The 27,625-nt window shown below is 37.9% G+C and overlaps 1 protein-coding gene across 2 annotated transcripts in view; it reads left to right on the top strand.

Moving 5' to 3' along the window:
* Nucleotides 1-27,625, top strand: part of LOC126354126 (26S proteasome non-ATPase regulatory subunit 2-like) — a 205,048-nt gene that overhangs the window by 174,938 nt on the left and 2,485 nt on the right. For both annotated transcript variants that reach the window (XM_050003522.1, XM_050003523.1), the window contains 2 exons: nt 23,691-23,896; nt 27,242-27,360. In XM_050003522.1, coding sequence (XP_049859479.1) covers nt 23,691-23,896; nt 27,242-27,360 — 325 coding nt within the window. The remainder of the gene's footprint in view (nt 1-23,690; nt 23,897-27,241; nt 27,361-27,625) is intronic.

Below are 27,625 nucleotides of genomic sequence, written 5' to 3'. Positions count from 1 at the left end.
ACTCATTACGAAGCAACAGCCAGGAAGAAATAATAAATGAAACACGAAACGTAATTCAGTGTGCCAAAACTGTTTATACAGGCTCAAGACTGGTAATCAGTGGAATTTTACAAAGAAGATTGGTGAGTAATACTCACATAAACAATTTAAACATTGGCATTAGGGAAAAGTGCGATAAACTTGCTGCAATTTTTGTTGACCCAAACAAATTCCTGAGTGACAAATGTCTGGGTAGGGATGGTGTTCATTTAAATAGACTTGGTTCCATGACTTTTAGTAAAATGCTCATTGATATTTGTAAAATAATTAAAAATAAGGGAAACTGATACTGTCTGTAGGGGGTGACAAATCAAAAATATCTTCTCTAAATAAAAATCATGAAAGTAATCAAAATGTAGAAGCTTCTCAAGGATTTTTGGAGCCTCACCAGGGCACAGAACAGGACATGACACAGAATATGACTAAAAACTTTCTCATATTAACAAAACACTAACTGTGATGCAAGTGAATTTATGTAGCATTAGGAATAAATTGTTAGAGCTGGAGCATTTCTGCGTTGATAAGAAAGTAGATGTTTGTGTATCAGAGCACTGGCTGAGAAGTAATGAGGTAGATTGCTTTAATGGATGGGGAATTCATCTGTGTAAATCTTGTGGATCATAACCTAATTATTGTAAGTCTCTACAGATCACCAAGTGGTGACGTGTATTTTCTTTGAGAAATTTGATTTAATAATGGAAAAGTTGTTAAAATCTAAATCAAAAATTGCTCTCTGTGGGGGCTTCAATATAGAAATGGGAAATGATTGTGAGCAAGACACAAACTATTTTTTCAACCTCCTCAGAATGTTTAGTCTATATTGTAGCAATAGAAATGCCACACATGATGGAGCATGTATAGATAACATCATTGTTAACTTTGATAGGGATTTGTACACCATCAGTATTGTAGGTGGGGGATTTGCACACCATGATCCAATACTCCTCACACTCAACCAAAATAAAACTGAAGGACTCCCCTCCAACACAGGTGGCAATGCTAAGGAAAAGGTAACGTGAGTTAGAGGGCAGGAGGAAGAAGTAGTAAACCAGTTCATTGAGAAACTTGGAGATATTAAGTGGGATTGTATATATAACTGTCAAGTGGGAATAAATAAAACTGAAACTGCTTTTGAGAACTTTATTAAAATTTATTTAGATTTGTGGTATTCTTGTTCTCCTCTTATAAAAATCAATCATAAAAGCCAACCTATAAAGAAAAACGTTAAGTGGTACACAGATGAACTTGAGGTAAAATATGTTATCGTTGTACCACATGTATAAAAATTCTCTTAAATATGGAATGGAGCAGAAAGAGGAATTGTACAAAGTGTATCTTGAATGTAAGAGAACCTACAGAACTAAGCTTAGAATGGCAAAAAGAATAGCATACGAAAGATACATTGAAGGGGAATGTTGTTGCACAAGAGCATTGCAGGAATGATGAACATAGCATAGCTCTTGACCCGGATAAAGTTAATCATTCTTTCATGGACTTTGTAAGTGATATTAGGAACAAAATTGAAACAACAAACACTAATGCAAGCGATCTACTTTAGCAACAACAACCTGCGAACAATACCTTTAAATGGAGGACAATCGCAACCACTGAGATTACAAAGGTAGTGGCAAAGTCCTCAAACTACAAGAGCATGGACTACTCTTTGTTGTTGTCCAATTACATAATTAAAAAAACAGTGCATATAATTAGTGAATCTCATTGGCCTTTCTGTTTATTGGTGTCTAGTATTTGGAGTCTATCCCAGTGTATAAAAAAGGGGACAAACATGATCTCAAAAATTACTGACCAGTTTCAATAGTTCCCATTTTCTCGAAAATATTTGAATCTCTTACTTATAACCAACTAAACTACTACTTTGAGTCGCATAACTTACTCTCTAATAGTCAATTTGGCTTCTGCAAGGGAAAAAATACCATCACTGCCGTTCTTTCAATTGTGAATGAAGTAATAACAGCCTTCAAGAATAAAAATAAAGCTTCAGTTCTTTTATGTGATTTAAGTAATGCATTTGACTGCATTTCTCAGCTGGCCCAGGTGGCCGAGCGGTTCTAGGCGCTACAGTCTGGAACCGTGCAACCGCTATGGTCGCAGGTTCGAATCCTCCCTCAGGCATGGATGTATGTGATGTCCTTAGGTTAGTTAGGTTTAATTAGTTCTAGGTTATAGGGGACTGATGACCACAGAAGTTAAGTCCCATAGTGCTCAGAGCCATTTGAACCATTTTGCATTTCTCATGATATCTTACTTGCTAAACTCAAATTTTGTGATGTTCAAGACTCTGCATTGGCAGTAATTGAATCATGCCTAAACAATGGGAAGCAGTTTGCCTCTGTCAGACACAAAGACCCACAATTGCTAGAAGTTAAGACAGGAGTCCCACAAGGTCCTGCCCTTGGGCCCTTCTTTTTTATAATTTCAGTCAATGATTTACCCAATTGAATCCCCAATACTGTTATTTGTTATGCTGATGTCACAACTTTGCTTGCTCAGCATGAGAACACACCAGTTCTGCAACATATGATGCAAGATGGCTGGAAGCAGCAATAAATTGGTTCTCATTAAATACACTGCTTTGCAAACCTGATAAAAATCAACTGATTATACTAGGGTTGTCAAAAGAGGTAGGGGTGAAAGCAGTTAAAATTCTAGGTATTCATGTACACTCTAAGTTAACGTGGGAAACACACATCAACCATACCTGCACAAAATTGTCTCAAGTTATGTATTTAATTTGGAAACTGAGCAGCCTGGTGAGAAAAGAATATTTAAGAGTTATTTATTTTGGACTCTTTGTCACATATAGAGTATGGATTGCAGATATGAGGACACTCTCTTCACATCACTGAAATTCTAAAAATTCAGAAGAAAGTGATATGGGCAATGAGCAATTCTGATAGATCAGAGCACTGCCGGCCACTGTTCATTCAGCTGAAAATATTAACAGTTATTAATCTTTATGTATACGCCTCAGTATTGTATGCAAAAAACAATATAGCAGATTTTGAAATGAGGGATAACATACACCACCATAATACCAGAAGCAAAACAAAATTAGACATACCTGGGCACAGGCTGACAAGAACAGGGAATTCTCATCTAATCAAAGTCTAAAAATATTTAATAAACTTCCATTTTCTTGAATGAGATTTTCACTCTGCAGCGGAGTGTGCGCTGATATGAAACTTCCTGGCAGATTAAAACTGTGTGCCCGACCGAGACTCGAACTCGGGACCTTTGCCTTTCGCAGGCAAGTGCTCTACCATCTGAGCTACCGAAGCACGACTCATGCCCGGTACTCACAGCTTTACTTCTGCCAGTACCTCGTCTCCTACCTTCCAAACTTTACAGAAGCTCTCCTGCGAAACTTGCAGAACTAGCACTCCTGAAAGAAAGGATACTGCGAAGACATGGCTTAGCCACAGCCTGGGGGATGTTTCCAGAATGAGATTTTCACTCTGCAGCGGAGTGTGCGCTGATATGAAACTTTCTGGCAGATTAAAACTGTGTGCCCGACCAAGACTCGAACTCGGGACCTTTGCCTTTCGCGGGCAAGTGCTCTACCATCTGAGCTACCGAAGCACGACTCACGCCCGGTACTTACAGCTTTACTTCTGCCAGTTTCTGCAAGTTTCGCAGGAGAGCTTCTGTAAAGTTTGGAAGGTAGGAGACGAGGTACCGGCAGAAGTAAAGCTGTGAGTACCGGGCATGAGTCGTGCTTCGGTAGCTCAGATGGTAGAGCCCTTGCCTGCGAAAGGCAAAGGTCCCGAGTTTGAGTCTTGGTTGGGCACACAGTTTTAATCTGCCAGAAAGTTTCATATCAGCGCACACTCCGCTGCAGAGTGAAAATCTCATTCTGGAAACATCCCCCAGGCTGTGGCTAAGCCATGTCTCCGCAGTATCCTTTCTTTCAGGAGTGCTAGTTCTCCAAGTTTCGCAGGAGAGCTTCTGTAAAGTTTCTAAGGTAGGAGACGATGTACTGGCAGAAGTAAAGCTGTGAGTACCGGGCGTGAGTCGTGCTTCGGTAGCTCAGATGGTAGAGCACTTTCCCACGAAAGGCAAAGGTCCCGAGTGCGAGTCTCGGTCGGGCACACAGTTTTAATCTGCCAGGAAGTTCCATTTTCTTCTTGGTCAGTTCACATAAGTAGCTTCAGGAACAAGCTACTAAACTGGTTACTAATCAATCTTTTTTACAATATAACAGAATTTATGAATATAAAATCAATTGACATTAATTTTTAAGGATTTCATTATGTGATGTCACTGAATGTATTTATTTTATGCAATGGTGTATGTGATCATCTATGGATACTATTTGCAATGCTCATTTAGCTTTAAGGTATTATAGCAAAATGCTATTTGATATCCATGTAAATTGCCTGTTACACCTCAGGTGGTCAATGGTGAATAAAGAATCTGACTCTGTCATTCTCTTAATGCAATCAAACAGAAACTACAGACCTGTTGTATATGTTCTTCAACAAACTAATGTCACTTGTTTCTCTTCTTGGTTCTCAAGTTCTGGCTGCACAGATTTTATTGTGACAAATGATTTATAGTAGTCTAAAGCCCATACAGATTGGCAACTGATATTCATTGATTCTTTCTTTAACTTCAATGAAAACATATAACTAATCCACTGGTTTATACCCATTTCTAAGACCAGCTTGTTCTTTCCATTTGGCCCTTTTTACAGCCATTTCCTGCCTGACTTTTTCTTGAAATATGTACAGCTAGTTATTCACAGTGAATTGCAGAATCATGACTTCTCTGTCTTATGCTGACTCCAAAGATCCTGCCTGATGAGTCATTTTTTGACTATCTTCATGCTGTTGAATTAAGGTTGCTCATTGCTAGCCTGTAGCATGATTTTGCCTGTTTTAATGGTTGTTGTAACTCGTCAAGATCACCAGCTTCTTCATCACATTGTGAGTAGGTTGCTGGAGCAAAAACTTGTGCTGTTTTCAATGAGCATCTTATATCCATTTTCAGTATTATTCTTTTATTTATTTGTTGTTCTTTTACAAAACATGCTCAAAACATACATTTACTATTGGACAGTTCGTAGTAAATATGACGTTCGCCTACTTTATTTCTTCGTTGATAGTCCTCAATGTCGACATACTGCATTGCTATACTGGCTGAAAAAATATGGGGGGGGGGGGGAGTTCAACACCGACTACTGTGAATGATGTAGCTGGCAGTTCCACAATTGTATTTCACAGCTCTTTACTTCCTCAATATTACACAATTACACTTCTGGAAATGGAAAAAAGAACACATTGACACCGGTGTGTCAGACCCACCATACTTGCTCCGGACACTGCGAGAGGGCTGTACAAGCAATGATCACACGCACGGCACAGCGGACACACCAGGAACCGCGGTGTTGGCCGTCGAATGGCGCTAGCTGCACAGCATTTGTGCACCGCCGCTGTCAGTGTCAGCCAGTTTGCCGTGGCATACGGAGCTCCATTGCGGTCTTTAACACTGGTAGCATGCGGCAACAGCTTGGACATGAACCGTATGTGCAGTTGACGGACTTTGAGCAAGGGCGTATAGTGGGCATGCGGGAGGCCGGGTGGACGTACCGCCGAATTGCTCAACACGTGGGGCTTGAGGTCTCCACAGCACATCGATGTTGTCGCCAGTGGTCGGCGGAAGGTGCAAGTGCCTGTCGACCTGGGACCGGACCGCAGCGACGCACAGATGCACCGCCACTTCCCAGCAAATTAGGGACACTGTTGCTCCTGGGGTATCGGCGAGGACCATTCGCAACCGTCTCCATGAAGCTGGGCTATGGGTCCGCACACCGTTAGGCCGTCTTCCGCTCACGCCCCAACATCGTGCAGCCCGCCTCCAGTGGTGTCGCGACAGGCGTGAATGGAGGGACAAATGGAGACGTGTCGTCTTCAGCGATGAGAGTCGCTTCTGCCTTGGTGCCAATGATGGTCGTATGAGTGTTTGGCGCCGTGCAGGTGAGCGCCGCAATCAGGACTGCATACGACCGAGGCACACAGGGCCAACACCCGGCATCATGGTGTGGGGTGCGATCTCCTACACTGGCCGTACACCTCTGGTGATCGTCGAGGGGACACTGAATAGTGCACGGTACATCCAAACCGTCATCGAACCCATCGTTCTACCATTCCTAGACCAGCAAGGGAACTTGCTGTTCCAACAGGACAATGCACGTCTGCATGTATCCCGTGCCACCTAACGTGCTCTACAAGGTGTAAGTCAACTACCCTGGCCAGCAAGATCTCCGGATCTGTCCCCCATTGAGCATGTTTGGGACTGGATGAAGCGTCGTCTCACGCGGTCTGCACGTCCAGCAGAACGCTGGTCCAACTGAGGCGCCAGGTGGAAATGGCATGGCAAGCCATTCCACAGGACTACATCCAGCATCTCTACGATCGTCTCCATGGGAGAATAGCAGCCTGCATTGCTGCGAAAGGTGGATATACACTGTACTAGTGCCGACATTGTGTATGCTCTGTTGCCAGTGTCTATGTGCCTGTGGTTCTGTCAGTGTGATCATGTGATGTATCTGACCCCAAGAATGTGTCAATAAAGTTTCCCCTTCCTGGGACAATGAATTCACGGTGTTCTTATTTCAGTTTCCAGGAGTGTATATGGTCAGTTCACTATTGTGTAAAGTTTGTTAGCCTCAATTAACACGTTGCAGGCAACATCAACATACTGCTACAATAGTTTGCTGTTGAACATCTATGAGCAGTAAAAAACCAACCACACAATTCACAGTTCTTGCAGAATAATATGATATGTGTGACACTATTTTTCAAATAAATCAAACATACATTGTCATTAATTGTTCTAACAAATGGCCTATCTGTGTTACACTTATTCCACTGTTAAGTTGGTGCATTGTTGTTAATCTAACCAATACACCTTTCATGTCTGAAATCAGCTGTAGACTGACTGTCTCGGGAACAAATTTCGGTCCTTTATATACCCTCACAATAATAGGAACTGAAACTATAAATTGTTTGATGTTTAAGTCACAGAAATTACAATTAAAACATAACTCATTTAATTAACTGAAAACATCAAAAAATTCCTTTCTTTTTAAAGGTTCCTTCTACCACAAAGATTAGACTGAATTATTTGTTTAAATAATGAAATTAACAGATGAAGAATCATGAAAGAAGGTTGTATACGTGGAAGAACCCTGGAGATACTAAAAGGTATCCGATAGATTATATAATGGTAATACAGAGAGTTAGGAACCAGGTTTTAAATTGTAAGACATTTCCAGGGGCAGATGTGGACTCGGATCACAATCTATTGGTTATGACCTGTAGATTAAAGCTGAAGAAACTGCAAAAATGTGGGAAATTAAGGAGATGGGACCTGGATAAACTGAAAGAACCAGAGGTTGTACAGCGTTTCAGGGAGAGCATAAGGGGGCAATTGACAGGAATAGGGGAAAGAAATACAGTAGAAGAAGAACGTGTAGCTCTGAGGAATGAAGTAGTGAAGGCAGCAGAGGATAAAGTAGGTAAAAAGACGAGGGCTGCTAGAAATCCTTGGGTAACAGAAGAAATATTGAATTTAATTGATGAAAGGAGAAAATATAAAAATGCAGTAAATGAAGCAGGCAAAAAGGAATACAGACGTCTCAAAAATGAGATCGACAGGAAGTGCAAAATGGCTAAACAGGGATGGCTAGAGGACAAATGTAAGGATGTAGAAGCTTATCTCACTAGGGGTAAGATAGATACTGCCTACAGGAAAATTAAAGAGACCTTTGGAGAGAAGAGAACCACGTGTATGAATATCAAGAGCTCATATGGCAACCCAGTTCTAAGGAAATAAGGGAAAGCAGAAAGGTGGAAGGAGTATATAGAGGTCTATACAAGGGCGATGTACTTGAGGACAATATTACGGAAATGGAAGAGGATGTAGATGAAGATGAAATGGGAGATACAATACTGTGTGAAGAGTTTGACGGAGCACTGAAAGACCTGAGTCGAAACAAGGCCCCCGGAGTAGACAACATTCCATTAGAAATACTGACGGCCTTGGGAGAGCCAGTCATGACAAAACTCTACCAGCTGGTGAGCAAGATGTATGAGACAGGCGAAATACCCTCAGACTTCAAGAAGAATATAATAATTCCAATCCCAAAGATAGCAGGTGCTGACAGATGTGAAAATTACCGAACTATCAGTTTAATAAGTCACAGCTGCAAAATACTAACACGAATTTTTTACAGACGAATGGAAAAACTGGTAGATGCGGACCTCGGGGCGGATCAGTTTGGATTCCGTCGAAATGTTGGAACACGTGAGGCAATACTGACCTTACGACTTATCTTAGAAGAAAGATTAAGAAAAGGCAAACCTACGTTTCTAGCATTTGTAGACTTAGAGAAAGCTTTTGACAATGTTGACTGGAATACTCTCTTTCAAATTCTAAAGGTGGCAGGGGTAAAATACAGGGAGCGAAAGGCTATTTACAATTTGTACAGAAACCAGATGGCAGTCATAAAAGTCGAGGGGCATGAAAGGGAAGCAGTGGTTGGGAAAGGAGTGAGACAGGGTTGTAGCCTATCCCCGATGTTATTCAATCTGTATATTGAGCAAGCAGTAAAGGAAACAAAAGAAAAATTTGGAGTAGGTATTAAAATTCATGGAGAAGAAGTAAAAAGTTTGAGGTTCGTCGATGACATTGTAATTCTGTCAGAGACGGCAAAGGACTTGGAAGAGCAGTTGAACGGAATGGACAGTGTCTTGAAAGGAGGATATAAGATGAACATCAACAAAAGCAAAACGAGGATAATGGAATGTAGTCAAATTAAATCGGGTGATGCTGAGGAAATTAGATTAGGAAATGAGACACTTAAAGCAGTAAAGGAGTTTTGCTATTTAGGAAGTAAAATAACTGATGATGGTCGAAGTAGAGAGGATATAAAATGTAGACTAGCAATGGCAAGGAAAGCGTTTCTGAAGAAGAGAAATTTGTTAACATCGAATATAGATTTATGTATCAGGAAGTCGTTTCTGAAAGTATTTGTTTGGAGTGTAGCCATGTATGGAAGTGAAACATGGATGATAACTAGTTTGGACAAGAAGAGAATAGAAGCTTTCGAAATGTGGTGCTACAGAAGAATACTGAAGATAAGGTGGATGGATCACGTAACTAATGAGGAGGTATTGAATAGGATTGGGGAGAAGAGAAGTTTGTGGCACAACTTGACTAGAAGAAGGGATCGGTTGGTAGGACATGTTTTGAGGCATCAAGGGATCACAAATTTAGCGTTGGAGGGCAGCGTGGAGGGTAAAAATCGTAGAGGGAGACCGAGAGATGAGTACACTAAGCAGATTCAGAAGGATGTAGGTTGCAGTAGGTACTGGGAGATGAAGCAGCTTGCACAGGATAGAGTAGCATTGAGAGCTGCATCAAACCAGTCTCAGGACTGAAGACAACAACAACAACAACAACAACAACAACAGTTATATGAACAATGCTTTCGACAAACATGGTCATTATTTTGGAATTAATTAAGGGTTGGCTTTGCTAATATGTTTTCAAATAGAGCCAAGTAACTACTTTATATTTGTTTATAAATCAGCAGTAGAATCTAAGTCGTGAAACAATTACTGATTTCACCCTGTAATGATCTATAGCAAGCGACATTAACTAGAAATGGTGAAAACAAATTAGGAAATTAATTACATACACAAACTAAGCACAAAATTAGATCTGGTTCTATATTTGTTAAGACTAAGGGCCAACCTTTCTCTTTTAAGGAAATGCAGAGTATACTCATGTGTGTTAATGGTAATTACGCAAAAATGAAAACAAAATGAATTAAAGCAAGAAGATGGCAATACAAGAGAGGAAGTAAAGAGATCCCAGCTTGCTTCGTCACATAAGGTGTGATGATTTGATGATGTAAAGCGAAGCAATGAGAATTTACAAAACATGATTCTAAATAGTTATTATTTCTTACAGTTTTATTTTAGTTTCATGTCCCTCTCACACATATGCAAAACAAGGACCTGCTTGGCACAGTTATGGATTAAAACACATTACAAAAGTATTTCAGTTTCACAATTACCTCCCTCAATCCCCTTCCTCCTTCTCCTCCTCTTCCTATCCTCTCATTCCCCCTCCCACCCCACTTTCCTTCCTTGCTCCTTCCTCTTCTCTTTTGCAGAAACACATTGTCATGAGGAACCACAGTGTTTACTTGTTCTGGTTCTGAATCATACTTCTCAGTACATCTGGATGTATTTCATATCTAAGATATCCACCTGTTGAAGTCTGTGTTTTCTAAATAGGACTCCAATCATTTGTTGACTATCCAGAAATCTCTCTATCTGTAGTTTGTTGTTGATGCTTTTGTCACTGACATTGTTATTGTTGTTGTTGTCATCAATCTGAAAAAGTTACATGCAGCTTCTCATACCGCTCTACCCTTTGCAAGAGTCTTCACCTCTGAAGAATTACTGCAACCTATATCCACTTGAACCTGTTGCTGTATTCATGCCTATAGTCAAGATGACACAAGAAGATCTATGACAGTTAGCAGTGCACTTACCAGCTTTCACGTATGAATCCCAAACAGGAGCAGGTGAGAGAACAGCTTTTTTTTTTTTTTTTTTAGAGCTGTGACAACACTGAGGCATTGGCATAGAGCTGTTTACAGAACCACATCATATGAGTGGTTGAGGGAAGCTCACAAACCTGCCATGCCCAGCCCACTGCTCCTGTCAGGGATCATCTTACACCACCTTGGCCATAGGTCTCCCTATACTTTTTACCCCCCTACCTCACACTTTCAGCAATGAAAACTGGCCAGTAAACCCAGTAAAAGTCAGTATTTTTCCGATTGATCAGTTTTAGTCTATATTTTTTCAGTTTTAGTTTGTAAATTGTACATCATAGCTTCCTTAGAAAAAGATTTACATTTCAAAAGAAAATTATGTTTCCAGTAAAGGTACGTTTGGTGTGGCAAATGGATTGAAAAATTAGAAAATACCATTGAGAAGGCTCTGAGTTATAGCTTCATTAATAACCTGGTGCAGCAGAGGTTGATTCTTGATCTCTATATTGGGAATGTTATCCAACTGATGTAAAGTCACTGAAAACATCAAGACATTTGACAGGTCTCAAGATAAGTTACAAAATTCACACATTACAAATGATACAATTAGATATGAAGCTGTTGGGTCCTCAATTTATGAAACTTGTTTCCTCTAGATGGAGAGAGACTTTTAGAACAATGGTCAGCTGTGAAAAAGTACTTTCTTCAGATCATACCCCAGAGAGAGAGAGAGACATTTAGAACAATTATCAGCTGTTAGACTTCTAAAAGACAGCACTACCAAAGCAGAACTATGTTTGCTTGTGCAAGTGCTCATCCATATTCAAGATTCACTAGTTTCTTCAGAAGAGACATGCTTTAATGCATCTAATCTCTAATGGAGTCACACGCTTCGTCAAAACTTTCATGAATTGATTTGGTGTTAGTACTGCCACATTGAGTCTGGAAGTGTATTGTGACAAGTATTACTTTCCATTGACAAACTTAATTAAATGATAAATAGAATTACATTCACATAGTTGTAATAGTGATTTATTCAATCCATGACCAATTTTGTGATCTTAATATCCCATCTCAGGTGTTTAACAAACTTTTTACAGTAAATTTTTGTTTATCTGAAATGAGCAGGATGGCAGCTGATTTGGATAACAAAAATTTTGGATAAACGGAAGTCCCCCTGTTTTCACCTGAAACCACCCTAATTGGGTCCGCACTACAATATGTGATCGTAAAATGTGTGTAGGGTGTGTAGAATGTAATTGATATGGTTTTGAATAGGCCTGCATGTTTTTGACTAAAACAATTGTGTTGACATATTAAATAGGTGCCAAAGTATGATTGAAAACTCAAAGTTTTTAAATGCTGAATAACAAAGCTCGTTTATTTTGTGTTCTTACAGAAAAAATCTGCCTTATTTGGCCGCAGGAAAAAATAAGATTTTCAATTTTATTACCTACTCTTTTGAATAAAAAATAAACTACTGTACAAAATTATGAAACAAATCTAGAGATTACTCAAAATAATGAAAAGTTTGTCAAAAGAAACTTTTATTTTTTTAAAAAAAAAGAAGAAAAGAAAACTTTTAACTTATGAATGTAGAAGTTCTAGGTAAAAAAGGCTGTGATGGTTTTTTGTTTTTGGCTTGAGAAACTTTTGTTGCAGCAATATATCTCCAGTGTTGGAAACAAACTATTTCAGGATAAGTCTTCTCCTCCAGTTTGCTGACGTACTCCAGGGTGGTTTGCATCACTTCGTAACCGACTGTGTGAGGAATTTTTTTCTGTGCTCTGTCATTAGAGACATAGTCTTCTGATGCTTTCTGATTGGTCGCAATCTGGATGATTTCTTTTTCAGTCAAATCAAATAAGTTGTTTTCCATCCACTCTTCAACATCTTTGAAGTTTGCATCTTCACAACCCAGTAGTTTCTCCAGTAAATTCACCAAAATTAAGTCATTTTCATCTGTTTCTGGCATACCAGCTTGGGTTTCAATGTTGCCTTCTCCTTCCCACCATTGATGAGTTGCCTTACAATCTAAGAGTTGTTTATAAGACCTAACGAGAGAAATTGGAGGAATAAGATTCCAAGCCTCAGGAATCCAATGAATGACACTTAAAACATCGATTTTTTTAAGAGCTTGTGCAAGATCTTCTTCAGCATCAATTGCACCAATTAAGTATTCCACCAGCTTGTGTATGATGTCCCCCCCTCCCCCCCTCCCCCCCTCTCCTCACCCTCCCACCCCTCGTCAAGAACACCTTGGTCCATCGATTGACATAGAGACATGGCATTTGGTGGGGGAAACACAACTCTGATATCCCCATCTTGTAGATCATCTGTGTGAGAAGGAGCATTGTCAGCCAGGAGCAGTGCTATTCCTGTATGTATTTTTCTACAGCAGGAACAAACTCTGCCTGGAACTACTCTTTGCAGGTGGCATCATTCATCCCTGCCTTAGACTGATTTGTGTACCAAAATGGTTTAGGTTTATCAGCTGGTTACCTTCTAAATGCTCTTGGTTCTTTGAATTTGCCAACTCAAGTAAGGTGCAATTTATGATTGCCAGTGGCATTACTGTATGTGAGGACAGTAACTCTTTCTTTGCTTTTTTTATATCCAGCTGGTGTTTTTTTTTCTTGTTTAGAGGTGAGGGTTTTTGTTGGCAACATTTTATAATGCAACCCAACCTTCTTTGTTGATGATTGTGTGTAGATTCTTCTTAAAATCAGTGACAGCGGGTTCATCCCCTGATAATGTTTATTTGTTCATGCCACAAAAATAAGGTCTCTTCTAACAGAGGATGTGCATGTCTTCTCATTGTTTTTCTAGATTTCAACGTGCTGCCTGATGCTTGGATGGAACAAAATTTTTCAATTTCTAATTGATTTGTCTTCCAATCAGTAATCAAACTCCTACTGACATACAAATTTGCAGCAACTTTTGCAGGTGGCTTACCACCATCAGTTCTCTGCAATGCGCGAAGCTTTTGTTCGAATGAGATCACATTCTGTTTTCGTTTTGCACCCATAGTCAAGTTCCGCACTCTTTTTACCGATACTGACTGATTCTTTTTTGGTCTTTAGCTACTTTTTTTATCTCTTGACATTTTAAACCATGTAGCATGAGCACAAAACATTAAATCAAAAACACACAGACACACAACTTGACAACACTCAAGACGCACTAGACAAAGCTTTTGACTTTTGAAACCAGGCTGTGGCAGCCATCGAATGAATGCATTCAATACATCTGTCCCCTCTCCCCTGTCCTACGCAAGCCCTGGCCCCAACACAGCAGTGCTTTGTACATTCACTGTTAAATTGTTAAGCGCTTGGCTTCAGCTGATGTAAAGACAACAGGCGGAAAGTCTTTGGCACCACACTCTCATTGTCGGTTTCGACAGGGCTATGTCATGCTGCATAGAGCAATACTGCACTTACTGCACCTCCAAGGAGTTCCGATAGATGGCAGTAGCATGAAACAACACAATATGAAGAAGAAACACGCTATAACTTCAAACAACACACACACAAATTGATGACACTCAGACTTTTGACACTGACCGGTGTATAGGTTAGCAGTAGACTCTCGAAAAACAATAGTGAATGCATGGCCTTAGATGCAGACAAGTTGAAACTTGTCAAGTGTCAGTCTAGCTATAATCCATTCATCATAAGAATAAACCTGATGTAAACAAACACAAATGCGATGATTGGTCAGAAGCCATAGCATATGTACACTGATGTTACACTCTTGGAAGTAGGTCCTACTTATGTATTAGATATCTTATTACTAAGTTACGTTAAATGAAACTTTAAGATACTCAAATGTATTGACAGCCATCAACATCTTTCTCAATCACACTAATAGCTACATAGTTTTTATTTCAAAAATCATGTACAGTCATAGCCTCTACAGCATTGTGTACTGATTGTCGCATTGTTAATGTGCACTATGAAAATGGCTGAGACTGCTTTCTATTCTGTAGTGAAGCACGTGCATGGAAAATGGTAAAAAGTGGCCAGAAATAGGCTGTTCTTAATGTTTTTCATAAATTTGTGGGGATAATTGGCTTCGAAGTTTTCCCTGCCTTTATATACTGCAAGCTGTTGTCCTGTATTTTCACTAAGTCAATGTGTGCATAATGCACAGCACAAAATGTACCCTTATTATCATACTTGACAGTACTTGAGACAGCTTGGCTGCAGTCCCATGCGAAACGGAAATCCAGTGAGCTTCCAGCAAACACGGAAACTACATAGTGCAATGTTAATATAAGGTTTATTCTTATGATGAATGGATTATAGCCAAAAGCATAGCTGTGTGATGCGTGAGACAGCACCAGTGTCAGCCGCAAATATCGGAAAAATTTGTTCGGAATAAAGGCGATTTCAGATAAATGCGATTAGGATAAGTGTGAGTTTACTGTACTTGGTTATGTATATCAAACAGTTGGGCTAGTAAGTGCAATTTTGTGAAAAATATAGTGTTCAACATTAAGAGAAAGTGAATATCTCAAGAAGCTAAGCACCCAGGACAGTTGCCATATTTTCATGCAAACTACAAAGCTCTATGAGTCTGCTTGTACATCTATTTTGGAAAAGTCTTATTTTAATAAACCTGTGTTGTGGTATCTTCAGTGCTTGCACCCTGGTAAAAGGGAGAAAGAAGAATTGTACAAAAACATAATGAAATTAGCTGCAGTTCTTCAAATTGAGTACTGTGAACATGCTGTAATTAATAAATGGGAGCTATTGTTGTGAGAAGAAGAGAAACAGCGTAATGACAAGAACCTACTGGATGTCTACTGGAGTCGCTTTTATGGAATACATATATCTCTGAAAAAAAAAAATGCCCAACTGTTATGAAAATTGTGAAGGCTGCACTTGCACTTTCGCGTGACAAGGCAGATGTAGAAATGGGATTCTCATATAGGAGAACATCTTGAATGAAGATGCTGCAAATATGTATGAAAGAACATTGGATGCTCATTTCACTGTGAGGAATCGCATGAGGAATGTGTTTGAGGAAAGGCTCACTTAGTAATTATCATTCAGCAACTTCTTCAATTGTGCAATGGTAACTAATGGTTATTGCAATTGAAGTTTTTCTTCCTAACAGCATCCTATACAAGCAAATCACTTGTAACTTTGCCTGATATTACTTGTACTTTATATACCTGGTTAGGTATGACTCTGTTTGTAAAGAATAGCTTATTGTAATCATAAGGTCAAGACATGCATGGATATTTTCATGCCTTGCAGCCAATTCAGTGTGCAAGTAATAATCTGTAGCTGTGATTCTGCACTCAAACAGTCTATGCTTTGGCTAGAATTGTGAATTAACAAATGACACAGAAATACAAAATAAAAGTTAACTGAATGATAACAAGTGTTCTATTCTAAGATCTGTAATTGATGTAGATGGCAGAGAATTATGTTGAATAATGTTTGTTCAAGAAAGGACATTTCAAATAGACGGGAAGTGGTCCTATAGTATTCAGTCAATAAATTGTGGTCATCAAATCTGCCCTTGGAAATGTCTTACAATTTAAAATCTGGTTCCAAAATCTCTGTCTTACTATTATATAATCAATCTGAAACCTTCTCGTGAAAGAGTTCACATATGCAGCCTTCTTTCATGATTATTTAAACATGTGTTAGTGATGATTAAATTATGCTCCATGTGGAATTCAGTCATGATACTTCCTCTTTCATTCCTTTCCCCCAGTCCATATTCACCTACAATTTTTCCTTCTCTTCCTTTTCCTACTGTCAAATTTCAGTCCCTCATCACAATTAAATTTTCATCTCCCTTAACTATTTGAATAATTTCTTTTATCTCGTTTAGATTTCTTAAATCTATTCATCATCTTCGAAGCTAGTTGTCGTATAAACTTGTACTACTGTGGTGGATAAGGGCTTTTTGTCTATCTTGGCTATGATAATGCATTCACTTTGCTGTTCATAGTGGCAAACCTGCATTCCTATTTTCTTATTCATTATTAAACCTACTCCTGCACTACTCCTGTTTGATTTTGTATTTGTAACCCTGAATTCACCTGAGCAGAAGTTCTATTTCTTTTGCCATCAAACTTAACTCATTCCAACTATATCTAACTTCATCCTATCCATTTCTCTTTTTAAATTTTCTAACCTGCCTGCTTGATTACGGGATTTAAAATTCCAAGCTCTAATATGTAGAATGACAGTTTTGTTTTCCCTGATGACAACTTCCTCCTGACTGCTCCTCACCTGGAGATCTGAATCTGTTTAACCTCCACAATATTTTACCCTGGAGGATGCCATCATTAATTAAACATACAGTAGAGCTGCATGCCATCAAAAAACGTTACTGCTGTAGTTTCCCCTGGGTTTCAGCCAGTCAAAATACCAGCACAGCAAGGCCACGGATTGTTATAAGGCCAGATCAGCCAATCATCTAGACTGTTGCCCTGTGATATCTGAAATGGTGACTGCCCCTCTTCAGGAACAATATATTTGCCTGGCCTCTCAACAGATACCCTTCCCACATAATTGCACCAGTGGTATGGCTATCGGTATCACTGAGACACACAAGCCACCCCGCCAATGGTGAGGTCCATTGTTCATTGCGGGACTAAACTGATATGTTACAACTATATTTAAATAAAGAAATGTCATAAACATTTGGCCATCCTCATTTCATTTACATTAAATATAAGCAATAGTTGGTTCACAAATAAGCCACTATTCCTGCACAAGTGTGCTCATTATTAAATGACAACAGATTGTTGTTAAATGTTACTTACACAATTACTTACACCTTCTTGGCAGAAATGTCTTTTGGTTCTCTTTACAAATGTGGTGTCTGCTGACACATGTGCTTTACCATTTCAAAATTACCACAATTTTAATGGCACTTGCAATCAACATTTAAATAAAGTTACTGGAAAAAATAGTAAACTGTTCATTAAATAACTGCACAAGTATGACAGTATGACGTATTGATGCTATATTCATTGCTTTGCAAATGTGGTGGATATGTTGCTCTGACAAACAATTGCATAGTGATACATATTCCAAAGACGTTGAAAAAACACAAAGACACACACACACACACACACACACACACACACACACACACACACACACACACACACACTCACACTCACACAAAGGCACACTTCCTGCACACATGACTGCCAACTCCAGCATCTACTGTGGGAGATGCTTGAGCTGGTGGTTGTGTGTGTGTATGAGTTGCTTGATTTGTGTGTTTGTGTATGTGTGTGTGTGTGTGTGTGTGTGTGTGTGTGTGTGGAGAGATCAGCAATATATTCAGATTTGCATTAATATGTAACTGTGATTTATTTTCAAATTTCAGAGGGCTGTAAGTTAGCCATCTTTGAAATAATCTGACACTCCGCCATTTTTAGGAGCATTGCTCCTAAGCAACTATCCCTCACCAAAATTCCCTGTACTGACATTAACCCAAATGCAGTCTTTTGCTGGCACACCTGGGTTGCTTGGAGTGGCTGTGGGATGCCCTGAGCACTTGGGCCTTCTACCATTCAGTTGTACATCAATTTCACCTTACCTTGTAGCAATTCCAGGTAGTCAATTAGCTTGCCTACATACTCATAATATTACAATTGGCACACACAGCTCATGTGAGATACAAGTAGTTCTGTGAAGTTTAGAAGAGAGTGGCTGCGGAAAAACTGAGGAAGCAAGAAGAACCATAGAAAGAAAAATTGTTGTAAGCAAGTACGAACAGAAGTTTGAAAAAGAAAAAGTAAATATTGAACATGGTGAACAGGCAGTGAAGAAAATGAAAAAGGAAGACAAGAAGGAAAGATGGACTGTTGAAAGATGATACAGACAAGTGCTTAAAAGAAACAATTAAGGAAAAGAATTTGACAGGAACAAGCGAAAAAATAGTGTTGTTATATTTTGCCAAAAAAGCAAAAAGCAAAAACGAATTGAAATGACCTAATTTTGTAGAGAAAGATAGATGATTTGCTGCATTACATTTAAAAATTAAAAGTTGGAATAAATTACTTTGAAAATGGTATGGTACAGCTGCAATTTAATACTTTTTTTTGTAGTTTTATGTATATTTGCACTGGATAGGAGCATGTCAGTATTATCATAATAAACTGAAATGATTTTCCTTACTATATGGTGTGCTGTAATTTTGTAGGAGTTTTATTTGGAGATTAGAATTTAGAAAGTAAATGAGTGTGAGTTGGCATGTTATAGGCCTGGAAAAAAAGGAGTGAGCTTTTGACCCTTCTTTCCTTCTGAGAAATATGATTCAGTATTTAGTGTGCTTTTTTATGTCGAAATCATTAAAGGTCAGTAAGTCAGTTATTTGAGTATTGTATTTGGTTTTCATCCCTGTACTTCACTCCTTTACTAAATTGACTATTCCCTGATGCTTCAGAAAGTGTCTAGTCAACAAGTCCCTACTTTAGTCAGTTGTACCATAATTTTATTTTTTACACCAATTTTCTTCAGTACCTCTTCATTAGTTATGCAATCTATCCATCCAATGTTCGGCATTCTTCTGTAGCACCACATTTCAAAAGCTTCTTATCTCTTCTTGTCTGACCTGCTTACTGTCCATGTTTCACTTCAGTACAAGGTGCAAATGGTTCAAATGGCTCTGAGCACTATGGGACTGAACATCTGTGGTCATCAGTCCCCTAGAACTTAGAGCTACTGAAACCTAACTAACCTAACAACATCACACACATCCATGCCTGAGGCAGGATTCGAACCTGCGACCATAGCAGTCTCAGTACAAGGCTACACTTTAGCCAAGCACCTTCAGAAAAGACTTCACAACACTTAAATTTGTATACGTGTTAACAAATGCCTCTTTTTCAGAAGTGGTTTTCTTCTTGTTGCAAGTATTCATCCTACATACTCTCTCGTTTGGCCACCATCAGTTACTTTGTACCTCAAATATAAAATTTTATCTACAACTTTTATGTCTTGTTTGCTAATCTAATTCCCTCAGCATTGCCTGATTTAATTCAACTATATTTTATCACCCTTGTTTTATTTTTGTTGATTTTCATCTTATAACCTTTTACAAGCCACTAACCTTTCTATCCAACTGCTCTTCTAAGTTCTTTACCCTCTTTGATTTGAATTACAGTGTCATTGGCAAACTTCAAAGTTTTTTTCCTTCTTTCTGAACTTTAATTCAGTGTCCAAATGTTTCCTTGGTTTCTTTTATCACTTGCTCAATGTACAAATATAGGACTGCTATCAGCGGTAGGCTAAAATCATGTCTACTTCTTTCTCAGCCACTGCTTCACTTTCACATCTTTCTACTCTTGGATCTGCAGTCTGGTTTCTGTCCAAGTTGTAAATAATCTTTCAGTCCCTTTATTTTTCTTCTGCTGCTTTCAGAATTTCAAAGAATGAATTACAGATAAAATGGTCAAAAACTTTCTCTAAAGTTAAGGCTTACCTTTCTTCAATCTATCTCGTAAGATAAGTCACATGGCAGTATGATCTCATGAATACCTGTATTTCTCCTTAACCCAAACCGATATTTCCCAAGGCTAGCTTCTACTAGTTTTGCCATTCTTTCACAAATATTTTGTGTCAGTATTTTAAAACCTTCATTTGTTAAACTCATAGTGTGGTGATATTCACACCTGTCAGCACTACCTTCTTTGGGATAGAAATTACCACATTCTTCTTGAAGTCTGAGGATATTTTGCCTGTCTCATATATCCTGCACTCAAAGTGGAATAGTTCTGTGATTTGGGATCTTCCAAGGATCTCAAGAATTCTGAGGAGGTGTTGTCTACTCCAGCGGCCTTGTTCCTACTTAGGTATTCCAGTGCTCTGTGAAATTCTGCTCGCATTACCCTGTCTCTCATTTCATTTCATTTCCTTCCTTTCCTCCTTCTGTAATGTTGTCTTCAGGTTTGTTTCCCTCATTAGACCCTCTATATATTCCTTTCACTTTTTAACCTTTCCTTCTTTGTTTAATATTGGATTGTCATTGGGGCTTCTGTTTTCTCCAAAGGTCTCTAACTTTTCTATACATTGCAGGTATCTTTCCCCTTAGTTCTGCATGCTTATAAAGCCTTGTATTTCTCAGCCAGCCATTCCTGCTTTGCCAGTTTTAACTTTCTGTGAATCTCACATTTTTTATATCTATCTTTCCTTTCACTTCATCTTTCAAAGCTACTCATTCATCTTGTGTTGTATTCTTTACCTGCATTACAATCAATTGCTACCTAATGATTTCTGAAAAACTCTCAACAACCATTGGCTCCTCCAATTTATCAATGTCTCACTTCCTTAATTTCCTACCTTACTGTAATTTATTCAGTATTAACCTGTGATTTACATTCAATAAATTATGGTCAGTGTCCGCATCTGCCCATGAAAACGACTTACAGTTTGAAATCTGATTTCAAAATATTTGTATTGCTATTATATAAAACAATTTGAAAACTTCCAGTGTCTCTGCATCCCTGTCCATGTTAACAACTTTCTTATATGATTCTGAAACAAAGTGTTAGTGATGATTAAATTATGCCCTGTGCAAAATTCTACCAGGAAGCTTCCCCTTTCATTCCTTTCCCGTTTTTCTATTACTTTCCTTCTCTTCCTTTTCCAGCTACTCAATTCCAGTTACTCGCCACAGTTAAATCTTCATTTATTTTTGACTATCTCAGTAACTTTTTTTATGTCATCATACATTCTTATAAATTCATTCAATTTTTCATCATCTGTGGATCTAGTTGACATATAAATTATTGTGGTGTGTGTTGGCTGTGTGTCTTCATTAGTTACAATAATGTTTTCTCTATATCGTTAATAATAGCTTACCCACATTCATATTTTCTTATTCATTAGATGTGCTCATGAATTACCCCATTTTATTTTGTATTTATAACCGTGTACGTAGACCAGAAGTCCTGTTCATCCTGCCACTGAACTTCACTAATTCCAACTTTTACCTATCCATTTCTTTATTTAAATTTTCTAACCTACCTGTGGATTAAGGGATGTAACATTCCATGACACTCCAATCTTTAGAATACCAGTTTTGTTTTTCTTGATGAGGATTCCTCCTGACAGTACCTCAAAAATCAAAACCTTTCTGTTGTACATGTTAGAACTTGAATTAAAAGAAGAGCGCTAATGGTAGGCCTATATTCTAAGAACTTTTCATCCTATTTTTCTTAACACACATTTCTGTGCAGAAAATGAGACTACTGATTTTTGCAGAGATAACTGTGCACCTTAATAACCTACAACAAACTCTCATTATGCATGTTCCTTACTTGGGTCTTCTATAATTTACATTTTGCTCAGTACAGTTTTCTACCAGCCAGTGAACTCAACTCAAATTTCACTTATTCATTTGTGCACACAAATAATGACAGTATCATCAGTGTAGTATTGAAATTCATATATTAATCTCTGGATGTTTCACTGCCTGCCAAGCCCAGTGGGGCTCCCAATACAAACATTTTTTATGCAATCACTTGAAAGCATCTTGATTGTTTTGAATAAACATTGTACTTTATTGTTTTCAAGTGGTTGCTGCATGTCTTCACAGACATTGTATCTGCCCTTACATGCAAAATATGAGGGCTGTTCAGAAAGAAACAGACATTTTGGTCTGTTGAAGCAGTGAGTGGAGCTACAGCTGCCATCTTGGTGTTATAATGCTCCCACCCTCAGTACGCATCTAGTGGTGGTAGCATGTCATTTGTGTCTCAGCTACTTTGCTTTCTCTGACATGGTGCAATAGAAAATCCCACTACCTGTGTGGTTCATTCTGTGATTAAGTTTCTGTTGCCAAAAAAACTGCAAACCAATCGAAATTTATCACAACCTTTGTGCTGTGTACGGAAAGGGAATAATGAGTGAAAGCTTAAGCAGTAGTGCATTGATTTTAAAAATGGCTGTACCAAAGTTCATGATTAGGACAACAGTGGTAGTTCTATCCTTGTGGCTGACAAACTGGTGATGAAAATCAATGAAAAAATTCATGATAATTGTTGTTCACGATTACGGGACTTTTACAACATTCTCTCCATATTTGACGGAGTTTGGTACATTAAATTGTAGTGGAGAAACTTGGTTACTGTAAATTTTGTGCTAGGCAGTTCTCAAAAACCTAACACGAAGACCACAAAAAACAGAGACCAATGACAGCACTGACCTTCCTTAAGGATTAAGAGAAAAATGGCACTGCACTGTAACGAGCTGAGACATGGATGAACTATGTCACTTTTGAACAAAAAAATCAGTTGTTTTGGAACAGGGACACCAGGAAAGTGTTCGCTAATGCTGTCAAGGCTGTTGTGGGTTGGGACTCTAAGGGAGTGATTCTCATTGATTTCCTTGAAGGTGGCAAAACAATTAACTCAGAGAGGTATTGTTTTAACACTCACAAAACTAAGGCAAGTGATACAAACCAAGTGTTGGTGAAAACTTAGTGCAAAAGTTTTGTTTTTACACAACAACATACATCCACACTCGGCCAATGCACCTGAGACCTACTGGGTTTTGGATCTGATGTGTTTGATTATCCACGGCACAACCCAGAATTGGTGCCAAGTGACTACCACCTATTGCAGCAATAAAGACATAGCTCACTACACAATTCTTTGATACTGGTGCTTAACTGCGTGCCAGTATAAACCAGTGGTTGCAATCAAAGGAGGCAAATTTGTACAGAGATGGTATTGAAAAGTATGGTAAGTGCCTCAACCTGAATGGGTTATGAAAAAATAGCTTAAGATTATACTTTCAAAACGTATATAATAAAATTTGGTTTTTCCATACTGTTAGTTTTTTATTTCAAAACATCTGTTACCTTCTAGATAGCCCTTGTACTTAATAACAAGAAAGTGATGCTGAAGCATCCATGATTCCTGAAAAGAGCAACTAACAAAAAATAACTGCTTTCACTGAACTCCATACCCTCATCTCATTTTCCCATGTGAGATACAACTCCTTTTCATGCTTTGTATATAATGTTTTTGATTTCAGAACATGTTTACTAATGGCTTGTTTGTATTATCTAGGTTGGCCACTATGTTACGACATCTAGCACAATTTCATGGAAAGAATCCTGAAATGTTGTTTATGGTGCGGATTGCACAGGGTTTAACACACATGGGGAAAGGTACCATGTCATTGGCACCATTTCATACTGATCGACAAGTGCTGAGTCGTGTGGCACTTGGAGGCCTTTTAATTGTCCTTACTGGATGCCTTGATATTCGAAATAGTATGTGGCTTCTTTTATTGCTTCAACTTCACCTATTAACTTAGGAAAAAAATTAAATGCTATAACTTATGTTGCAACTGTTTCAATTACAAGTACTTTCTTGAATTTGGCTATAAAATGATAAGAAATATAAAAATAATATAAAACACATTCACAGTTTCAGCAATAGCAATCCTTCCTTCACAACAAAATTTCTTGACTATTCAGGAAGTTCCTCATGCCATAACAATGTTCTGCTAGGAAATACTGATTGATAACCATGAGAAAACAAGAAAATTCTTAAAATGCAGAAAACTGGGCTATAAACATGTTGACTGCAAATGCTTAGTAATGTATGGTTCACTATCAGAGCTGGTCAGGACAGGCTCATGGCTTTAAGTGTGAGGCTTAAGGCCATGTGGCAGTCAACGTGTTAATGATACATAATCATACATGGCTTGAATGTTAGTTGTTTCATACGCTCTCTGAGAATTAAAGTTACTGGAGAGGGCTGGAGTGTACTCACAGGAAATTTCTTAGAAGGAAACCTCACCAACTTGACCTCATAAGGAGAAAGAAACACACTTTCAGGATATCCACCCCTGAAATCACTTCCTTGTGAAAAGTTGGGCCACAATTCTGATTTTAGGCACAGCTTTCAAACTTTTGAGCACGTTGGTTGTTTTCCACTTCCTCTGCCCCACTGCAGCTGCCTCTTGCCCGAGCACAAAGTATGGTATAGTGAAGTAAGTAAGATGTTTGAGAAGTGCTGTTTTGATATTAGTAAAGTGCTTTGTTCATTGTGACACAGTGTAAGGCTCCAACATGTAGCTGGTGTCAGAGATCCTTTACTTTGAACATTTTTTATTGACTCAGAAAAGCAATCTAAATAAATGAAACTAGTTATTGTATCTTTAAAGCAGTAGCATAGTTCTTTTTAATTACCAACTATGTTGTTGTACATTATTTTCTTTCTTTTTAGATGCTGTCACTGTTCAGTTAAGAACATTCACAGGGGTTGTGCTATTCATTGACATGATCTATGCAGTTCAACTGAAATAAAAAATCATTAACTTCATTTGTTAATAATTCTTGATTTTGAAGCATGTATGTAGCTGAAACTTCCTAGCAGATTAAAACTGTGTGCCCGACCGAGACTCGAACTCGAGTCTCGGTCGGGCACACAGTTTTAATCTGCTAGGAAGTTTCATATCAGCGCACACTTTGCTGCAGAGTGAAAATCTCATTATGTATGTAGCTGCAGATTATTACAAAAATATTGTTAAAATAATATTGAAGATATACTGTATGTGTATGAGATTAACATATTATGTACTTTCATATTACTTACTATTTTACCCCTAGAATGATGTGTTCTCAAAAAATAATTCAAAAATGTTGGTAAGGTGTGTCCACCTCTTACTCCTTTTTCCCCATCTTTAACATCCCATGAATAGGGCTCACTCCACTGAACAATACTTTGCACTTGGGCATTAGGCGGCTGCAGTGAGTTGGAGTTAGTGACAAACAACCTTTGCATGCAAAAGTTTAAAAGCTGTACTGTCAGAAGCTCATGCATGCTATCAGAATTATTGCCCATAATCAATTTTTGGGGCTAATATCTTGCAGGTGACATCAAGTTGGTAACACTTCCTTGTTAGGTGAAACACTGTCTTTCAATTCAGTCTCTTTATTTATCCATTCACAATATACATATAGTTTCTTATATTTAATTTGTTTCAAAAACTTGGATAATGAATACAAATATTTTACATCAGTATATACAAAATAATGTTACTTTTCCATATTCAGATATTCTTCAATGTTATAAAAACTATGTGTTTGGAAATTTTTTTAAATATCTAGCTGGAATTTATGATATTCTTTAATTTTCTTTATTGTAGAAGGCAATGCACTAGAAAGTATTTTGGGCTGGTAGTTTACACCTTTTTGGTAGAATGCTCCTTTGGGGGAGGGGGGGGGCGGGTGTCTGTGAAAATCATCCCTGTTCTTTGTTTCATGGTTATGAACCTGATTATTTAATGTTGAAAATTCCTAGTGAGTTTTCAGAAAGCATACACATTCATAGATGTGTAAGCTGGGAAGAGTCATTATTTTAAATTTTTTTAATTTCCCTGCATGAGACACTGAAGGGAACCTCTTTCATTATTCTAATAGCCCATTTTTGAATTCTGAAAGCTTGTTTTGCCATACCTGTATTTACCAGAAGATCACCCCATATCTAAGCCATCTGTTCGTGTAAGTATAATAGGCACATAGCAATGATTCAGTGTTGCAACATTCCTGAAGCGTTCTTAGTGCATAGCAGCATTCACTTAACTTTTTACTCAAAACTTCTAGATGCTTTTCCCATCTCAAGTGCTCATCCACCCATATACCTAGGAATTTTGTGTATGGAGCTTGTGCATTAACATAGATTCCTAACTCAGCTTTTACTCTTCTTCCAGCTTTACTTTTAATATTACTGAACTTCATCAATGCCATTTTATCCTTATTTAGGATCAAAGCGTTATCACTAAACCATTTACCTGTCTCATTTATTGCCCTAGAGACACTCTGCTGCAGATTATCCTCAGTGTATCATTTTATAAAAATGCTAGTATCATCAGCAAACATCACCATTTCTGCAACTGTCAGATGGTTTGGCAAATCATTTATGTACACCAGAGTGGGATACAGAAATAAGTACATTTTTTGGTATAAATTATAGTTTTTCACAATCTCAGATTTTTTTTCTTGGCCTTTTAAACATAATATGGCAGTAATGCCATTTAGCCAGTAGTATGATCTGAGATGAAAGGTATAATAGGTTTCACACAAGTTAAGTTTTGGATTCTTCTATCAGCTACATCATTAAACTGTACTGTCTGAAGTAAATACCATTATAAATCAGAATGTGTGTGCTCATGCTTTGAAACTGTGCAGTATGATATTGTCATAAGAAACAATTTAGATGTTACATTGGCATAAATCTCTCTTCATGTTCTGGCCATCTAACTACAAATTCTTACATGTAACAGTAAATAAAATGGATAGTAGATATCTACCTTAAGAAAAAAATCTAGTGTGCATAAATGGCTATTAATTCACAGGAAGTGTTTTGCTTATTGACTCTTCCTGCACATTTAACATCAGCTACACAAAATTTTTGGACTTTTTTAATTTCATATAAGTGTTTCAGTTAGCAAATCTAATTCATTTCTATCATCCTCAGATTTGTCCTTTTTGTTAATTACTGAAAATCATAATACTGTATTGTCAACTTGTGTTACTTTTAGTATTTTGAAACACGTTTTAAAGAACCCAGGTATTTCTGTTCTGGTACAAACATTTATTTTGTTGCAGTTATACTGGGCAAATCACATTACCTTTTGTATTGCTTGGTAGCTGCTATGCATCCACGCTGGCTTATTACTTTGGATGAAAACTTGGAACCTGTGAATGTATTTGTTAGAGTGGGACAGGTGAGGGAACATACACAGATACAAAAATATTTTTATGATTTTGAACACTTAAGTTTTGCAGTTACTTAGCACTTTTCAAAATATTATAGGTAAGTAATTGGATATGAAATTCAAAAATTTCTCATTAATTTGTTTATATATAATGTTTATTGTTGGTTTGATTAAATGAGTCAGTGTGGAGGTACTTTATCATACCACAGTTCTGAATCAGATTGTTTCAGGTTTCCCGTAATTATGCATAGATTCTTCAATGCACCTTCAATTT

Source organism: Schistocerca gregaria, chromosome 3, assembly GCF_023897955.1.
Source record: "Schistocerca gregaria isolate iqSchGreg1 chromosome 3, iqSchGreg1.2, whole genome shotgun sequence".
Taxonomy (NCBI): Eukaryota; Metazoa; Arthropoda; class Insecta; order Orthoptera; family Acrididae; genus Schistocerca; species Schistocerca gregaria.
The sequence above is the reverse complement of the archived record's forward strand: the minus strand, read 5'-3'. Positions and strand labels throughout refer to the sequence as shown.